At 38.2% G+C, this 7,500-nt stretch overlaps 1 protein-coding gene across 1 annotated transcript in view; it reads right to left on the bottom strand.

The window, feature by feature from the left end:
- LOC144965375 (uncharacterized) overlaps window positions 1-7,500 on the bottom strand; it is a 39,452-nt gene that overhangs the window by 21,220 nt on the left and 10,732 nt on the right. The window contains exons 4-6 of the mRNA XM_078900641.1: window positions 7,088-7,179; window positions 6,423-6,542; window positions 1,589-1,788 (exon numbers count right to left, since the gene is read on the bottom strand). Coding sequence (XP_078756767.1) covers window positions 1,589-1,788; window positions 6,423-6,542; window positions 7,088-7,179 — 412 coding nt within the window. The remainder of the gene's footprint in view (window positions 1-1,588; window positions 1,789-6,422; window positions 6,543-7,087; window positions 7,180-7,500) is intronic.

Here is a 7,500-nt window from a genome sequence, read left to right as displayed (position 1 = left end):
CACATTCTCTCACCATACTCAGGTGTAAAATGAGTACCTGGCGTTAACAGTGTTGTTTTTGTGGGGAAAAATTGTAATATCGCCTAACAGGCGTAATTGTCTCGTTCTACATGTTACTTGTTGCTGTTGTCAGGAACTCTTTGTAAAGCGCTTTGAGTACGTTTAGTTGATATTGAGTAATATAAAATCTTAAGTTGTTTTTTTTTTTTTGTTTTAAAGTTTTTATTTAGGTTAGTACAGTAATGAGTAAAATTCTCTCTCTCTCTCTCTCTCTCTCTCTCTCTCTCTCTCTCTCTCTCTCTCTCTCTCTCTCGCCCTCCCTCCCTCCCTCCCTCTCTTTCTCTCACATTCTTGCTCCCTCGCTTTCTCTATCCCTTTCTCTCCCCCTCTCTCTCCATCATCTCTTTCGCTCTCACGAGGAAATGCTGTAACTACTCGGCCACCTCCACCCCTCCCCCTTCCACCGCCCTGCCTCTGAGGACAGTTAAGTTTCCTTTGTCTAATATATAATAATGTCTAAGCGCTAGTCCAGGCCAGGGTTCCCAATGTAGCTCCAGGTACTTCGATACATTTGAGTGTATGAAAAGGCAATTGGGTGGCTTGGTAACGAATACTAGAGAGCTATCTGCCTCCGCCATATAATTGGAGAGAAGAAACTGCTTTTCCTTTTGTGACCCACCACGTCAAACTTGTATTATGTATTGTGAGGTGCCAAAAACTGAATTTTAGTTTAAAATGAACAGAAAGATGGAATTTTGGGTTTATGCATTTATGCATTATATCCATTCTACCCAGTTCAAAAAAGCTTGAGCTTTTGTATAGCCCAATATCCACTAAATGTGCTCTAAACGCTTTACAAGGGGTCCCAGGCCAACAACAACACTTAACATGGGAAACGAGACATGAATGACGCCTGTTAGGCGATATTACATTTTTTCCCACAAAGACAACGCTATTAACGGCCAGGTACTCATTTTACACCTGAGTAAGGTGAGAGAATGTGAGTAAAGAGCCTTTTCCCCGTACTAACTACGCGCCGAGCGAGGCTCGAGCTCAGGACCTTCCGATTCGAAAGCGAGTGTCATACCACAAGACCACAAGCCACATACATAAGATTGATCTATGGAAATTAACTAGAAGATCAATTATCAACATCAATGTCACTCCAATGTAATACCGTGTCGAATATCATCCGAGTCACATTTTGGCTGTCGTTTCTTGCATCTAGATACTGAATATTTTTGTTGTCTTTTTTAACTTTTGGTAATGTAAAAATTTGAGCCCGAAGAATACTTCTAGATCAATTATATGTAAACAATTGGCCATCCTTAGCTCTAGGCACGAAGATAATTTTGGTGGATAGAAGTTTCCCTATGGGCATTCAACGCTGGATTGGAAATGTCACCATTTTTAAAATTATAGATTATTAATAATACATTGATTGTATCTTGAATGTAATCCGCCCTTTTATATAGAATTATGTGGTTATGCTATTTATATGAAGGGCTTAGATATAAGTTACAAAGGAGGGCAAAGCGCTTTTTAAAAATATCACAATATAATTATTTAAAACGTCATAATATATTACCTGAAACTAGTGGTGACACCGGTCATTACACAGCTGACCAGATGGTTCAAATCAAGGAAACTTGGAGCCGAGAGTCTCAGTGTTCCTGTACAAATGTCATAGAGAGCTTCGTTGTCCAACACAAAGACATGCTCAGCTAGGTCTGTCAATGGTCCTAATGAGAGAGTAGCATTATATGGTTCCACCACCACGTCCGATACCTAACAAAAATTGATCGTACAACAGATTAAGTGAATATGTGTGAATATGGCTCCATATAGTAGGGGGAATTAGGTCGAAAAAACCCTTGAATTGTGCAAACAGGGTTGAAAGCATGAAAATTACGTATGTTGTAGAATATGAAAACCCCTATAATTTATGATATAGAACCACTCTGAGAGATCAGTATTAGTTGAGATACAAGGTTTTTAAGATGAGAAAATTTTGAAATGGACGACAATAATTTCTTTCATTTTTAATGTGTAAACATTCGAGGCAAGCCGACCCAAGGTTGTTTTACGCCATCCTTTGGATTCCATTGGTGACTATTTTTAGCGTCGAAGCGGATGTTTTCCTTTCCCTTTACTTTCGATTCACGAACCATACAAATTATTTAATCGTAAATATTATTCAATTTCACGTCTAGCGAGCAATATTCTATAATATAAGATTTTTTTCTGCATCTGATTTAATAAGTATAATCAATTGCTTTAAAACGGACGGACAGACGGGAAGACGAGCAGAGGGGTAGACAAAACAGACTAGCAGAACACAGCTCAATAAATGCCGATTACCGGTGTTGACAAAGAACAGTGCTCCTTCTCCCCTCCTCCTGTTTTCTTTTCTTTCCAAAAATATTGCTATAATCATTTTACGTGAGTTAAAACCTATTTCGGTCAAACTTGATGACAGTAAAGAGTCAGCATACCACTTACATTGCTATAATAATCATCATTATCATCATCAGCAACCACTATGATGCTGTATTGTTCCAAGTTATTTACTTTACGTTATTTACCTCAAAGGGACGATGGGAGAATATTCTATTTGTACTGTTGTATCCTTATGTAAGGCACTGCACACATTTTGCCTGCTGATGATGGGTCTTCAACAGAAAGAACGAAAGAAAGAGAGAGAGAGAGAGAGAGAGAGAGAGAGAGAGAGAGAGAGAGTAATGAAAGAATATTGCATATGCCTAATAAAGGAATGCGTTTGCATGCTTTCAGATACACATACAATGGCAAAAAGAACTGCTCCCAGAGACTGGGACCAGTGTTTGATATGCCAACAAGATAACACAGACCGTTTAGAATGCCCCTCTAAGTCGAGGAGGTATGACAAAGGGCAAGGCTATGAAACTCTTTTTGATGATTTAACACAATTCAATTCTTTGGTGTGTGATGAAAACAAGTTGGATGTATCTATATTTTAAAATTCATCAGATAGGTATGAGATTTTTGAAAGCTTAAAACAAAATGATGCTAAGTGGATAAGTATTGTCGTGTAAAATTTAATGCCAACAAAATTAGACGATTAGAATTAAAGAAATATAAAAGAATTGCCCTACAAGAATTTCAAACTTCGTCATTTGACTTGGAGGAGTCACCGAATGAATATATTTCGCAACCCACGAGAATAATGAGACAACGTTCAAAATTATAGATTGGCTGTAATAAACAAACGTGCTTTTGTGTAAAAAAAAATGGAATCGGGAGTACTCCATTCTATAATGACAACAGATATGGAAGAAAATATTCGTGAACTAGCATTATCTATAAAAGATTCTGATATGTTGTCATTTATTGCCGGAGGAGATTTAGTCGCTCAGGAGGCACACTACCGTCCTATACCATAAAATATGTCATGCACGATACTTAAAACAACAAGCTTTAAAAGATGTCACTGCTGATGATACTAATGATGTCACAGTTCTTGAAAGAAGTCGAGCTTTTGCTAACATTATATCTTTTATAGAAGAGAATCCTGCAACAAATGTGACGATCGACATGAACCACTGTGGAGCTTATTTCCAGAATTTTCAAAGTGTCCCAAAACTCATCAAATGTTCATGTAAGAGAGAATGTATCGGCACCCGATGCAATTGTTTAAGGTCCGGTTTGCCTTGCACGGACTTGTGTAGATGTAGGGTGTGTGTGTGGGGGGGGGGGGTGTTAGGTCAGTACAGTAATGAGTAAAATTCTCTCTCTCTCTCTCTCTCCCTCTCTCTCTCTTTCTCTCTCTCTCTCTCTCTCTCTCTCTCTCTCTCTTCCTCTTTCTCTTCTCTCTCTCCCGCTCACTCCCTCTCCCCCCTCTTCCTATTTTATCTACAAGTTAGGTTAGTACATAATGAGTAAAATTCTCTCTCTCTCTCTCTCTCTCTCTCTCTCTCTCTCTCTCTCTCTCTCTCTCTCTCTCTGTGTGTGTGTGTGTGTGTCTGTCTCTCTCTCCCTCTCTCTCTCTCTCTCTCTCTCTCTCTCTCTCCCGCTCACTCCCTCTCCCCCTCTCCCGCGTTTATCTACTAGTTACAACATGAAAAAGCCATCAGTTAGCTTCCGTAAATGGTTACCGGTGTATTTAAAGTTTTAGAACGCACATTGTATTGTCGTGGTTATTTTCTCGGATAAGTAATGTTATATAGGAAAAAATAAAAGTGTTAAAAACGCACTGTTATGATAGATTGCCAGAGTGGTTCTATATCAGGTGTTATTTATACGGGTCTTACCTACCTATATGCCAAGTTTCAGGATTTCAACCCCAATGTGCACGGTTTTAGCCTAATTTTCCCTAATACAATGAATATGAAGAAAATATATATATATTACGCAGTTATTTCCCTTGTTTAATATAGCTGTAATAGGTAAAATCTAAGGCCTTAAACCGATACGTTATGATTGATTGCCAGAGTGGTTCTATATCAGATGTTTTTTCTATGGGTCTTGGCAACCTGTATGCAAATTTTCATGCTTTCAACCCGAATTTGCACGGTTTTAGCCTAATTCCCCCTACTAATACGAGTTGCTCGTCAAAGAATTTTAGAAGAAGCAACAATATATATTACATATGTTCTTTTTTTAAATAAAGAAAATATTATGTATTGTTTTAGTTAGTTTCTTTAAGAATGTCCTTCTTCGGGAAATAATGGCTGCATGTGTGTGTGTGGGGGGGGGGGGTGTGCATGTGTGTGTGAGAGAGAGTGCATGTAAAAGGGAGGATGGGGAGAAAGAAAAATATATTAACGGGTAGATTTAAAAAAAAAATTAATTATAGCGTGAAGCGCCCATTCAATCGTCTGTACATTTATGCAACAGGATAGATGCATTAAAGTGCTATTTATTGTCCAATCACTAGACATTCAGCCACTAGTCAAGATATCATTATCCAACTGGGATATTGTAAGGTATCAGATGGATAGGTTCATTAACAATTGACAGAAGATACAAAGTGAGACACTACTGGAATGACGCAAGGGTGGAAATGACAGCACCTGGTGATTTTATGGTGGTAACAGAAATCATCTCGAATGTATAATCACGGATGATGAGACATGCGTTCATTGCATGAAACTTAAAACAAAGAGTGACACAATGACATGGAAACGTTCGTCATCACCTCGAGTCAAAACGATCTAGTGTCCTGTAGACAGATTTTCTACATCCAGATTCTACATTAATGCTGATCGCTACTGTAAAACACTCAACAAACTGAAAATAGCGGTCTGTCAGTAAGTAACGGTCGGGATGCTTAAGAAAACAATCACTCTTTAGCAGGAATCCCTGGCGCTGATATGACCTTAATGTGTTGCAAGCGCCGTAAAATCCTTAAAAACTAAACCAAACTAAGGAATAATCCCCTACCCATACAGCAAACATAACCAATGTGTATGTTTGAATGTATCGTTTGTACGTTTTGCTTCATCATGCCAATAGTCCTAATTTGGCCCCTGTCGACTATCATCGCTTTGAACCTCTGAAATGACACTTAGCCAGCAGAGGGTTTGACGAAGCCAAAGAAACGAAAATCTGATTGCAAAGTCTTGACGGAGAAGTCTTCAAGAAGGGGCATCTATTCTCTCATGCATCGCTAGCAAATATGCATCATTCTCAAAGGTGGCAACATAAAAGGCAGTTAGATAATGTAAGTAACGATTTTGAAAGGTTTATTGGTATTGTTGATTTAGCACATATTTTCACATTGGTTTTTTAAACATTCCTAGTATTTTGAAAGATCTCTGTTCTAAAAATTCACCCTGAGAGAGCTACTCTCAGAAGAATTTTGACAATATCTAAAACAGAATTATAGCAGACACTAACCAGCTATGATTCGAAGAACAGATCTGCCAAAGAGGATGGAAGTGAATAGGATGCAAACATTCCGATAACAAAACCAGGCGGCCACAAAAATGGAACGCACAAGCGAAACGTAAAAGTGGAAACCAAGAGACACCTTCATGCAAATACAAAGCAGCTGGTAATCCTCTGGAAAGAACTGATTAACAGTTAAGGATAGAGGACGATGACAGATTGTGATCGACGACCTATGTTCCATGAGAAGTAATGTTAAATTCTGGCCTTGGTTGACTACATTCAATGATACCAGTGGTGTTTTTGTATCGAAAAGGAGGTTGCTTTGATAAATGAAATCTAAATGGATTATGAAACCTGTATATGCATGTACACCAATGATCAATCAATGAAACGCTTCCAAGATTTAAATAAAAATGTGTTTCTATCTGTCTCCAGTATGAAAATAACTTGAAATAGAAACGAACCAAGTAGTGACTATATTAATATCTAGACACCATCAATAAAGTTATTTAATTTGTGGTTGCTTTGATAAATGACATAAAATCATCTACCTTAGGAGAAGGCATGACGGCAAATGAACAGTTGATAACATTAGGGTAGAAATCTCTGAGTTGCATCAACAAGAGGCATCCAAGACCAGATCCACACCCGCCACCAAGACTGTGGACAATCTGAAAGTAGATAAAAATTCAGGCTAGTCAAATCCTAGTCTTGAATAACCAATCATAGGACGAACCGGATGAGGTTAAGGTAATGTTAAAAACACTAGTGACTATAGGTAAATCCGATGGGTTTTGTCAAATTGAATGGTTCCTTATATTTCGAAGACTTCCTTGGCAAGTCCACAATTCTATCGTGCTACTATTTTTGGTGTGTGAAGGATTAAGGGTTAATTTTTAAAAATACCAAGAAGTTTTTTTAAGTCCACACTGACTGATGGGAACGACTATGGTGGGTCAATCTAACGTTACCTTTACGTGATTTTTGAAGAATATTATTTGCATACCACACAACGACATATCTATTTGGAGTATCGTAGTGTTAAATACTCGTCTATTATATTTTAGCCACAAAACTGTGACCATTCATTTTGCTTTAAATCATCGTCAAAATATATTCTATTCACTTGTTAGTATTTATTATTTGTTAGATTTCATTTCTATCCCACACGATAAACATCAAAAGTTCACCAAAAGATGAATGAGTCTGGCCAAACCTGAAAACCTTGTAAACTGTCACAACTCTCTGCCTCTTTTCGAACACAATCAATTAGTCTCCCAAAAATATCCGCACCAACAGTAAAATGTCCTGAAAATACAAAACACAAGCTATGAAAAGATCAAAGAAAACATATGAATTTATACAAAGCCTTTTTCTTTATTTGTGATCGCACGCCCCAAATATGTTCCACTTGTTCATCCTTATTGTGCGGCCTTATGTGGTATGACAATCGCTTTCGGATCGGAAAGTCCTGGGTTCGAGCCTCGCTCGGCGCAGTTGAGTTCTTGGAAAAGGCTCTGTACCTACATTCTCTCACCGTGATCAGGTGTAACAGACACCATGCCTCGTACTATAAGTTACGTGTTGCTGTTGGTCAGGGACCCTTTGTAAAGCGCGTTGAGCACGTTT

The sequence above is a fragment of the Berghia stephanieae genome, chromosome 2 (assembly GCF_034508935.2).
Source record: "Berghia stephanieae isolate SIO BIC M18660-M18661 chromosome 2, UCSD_Bste_1.3, whole genome shotgun sequence".
Classification (NCBI taxonomy): domain Eukaryota; kingdom Metazoa; phylum Mollusca; class Gastropoda; order Nudibranchia; family Aeolidiidae; genus Berghia; species Berghia stephanieae.
Note: the sequence above shows the minus strand (reverse complement) of the source record. Positions and strands in the feature narration are given on the sequence as shown.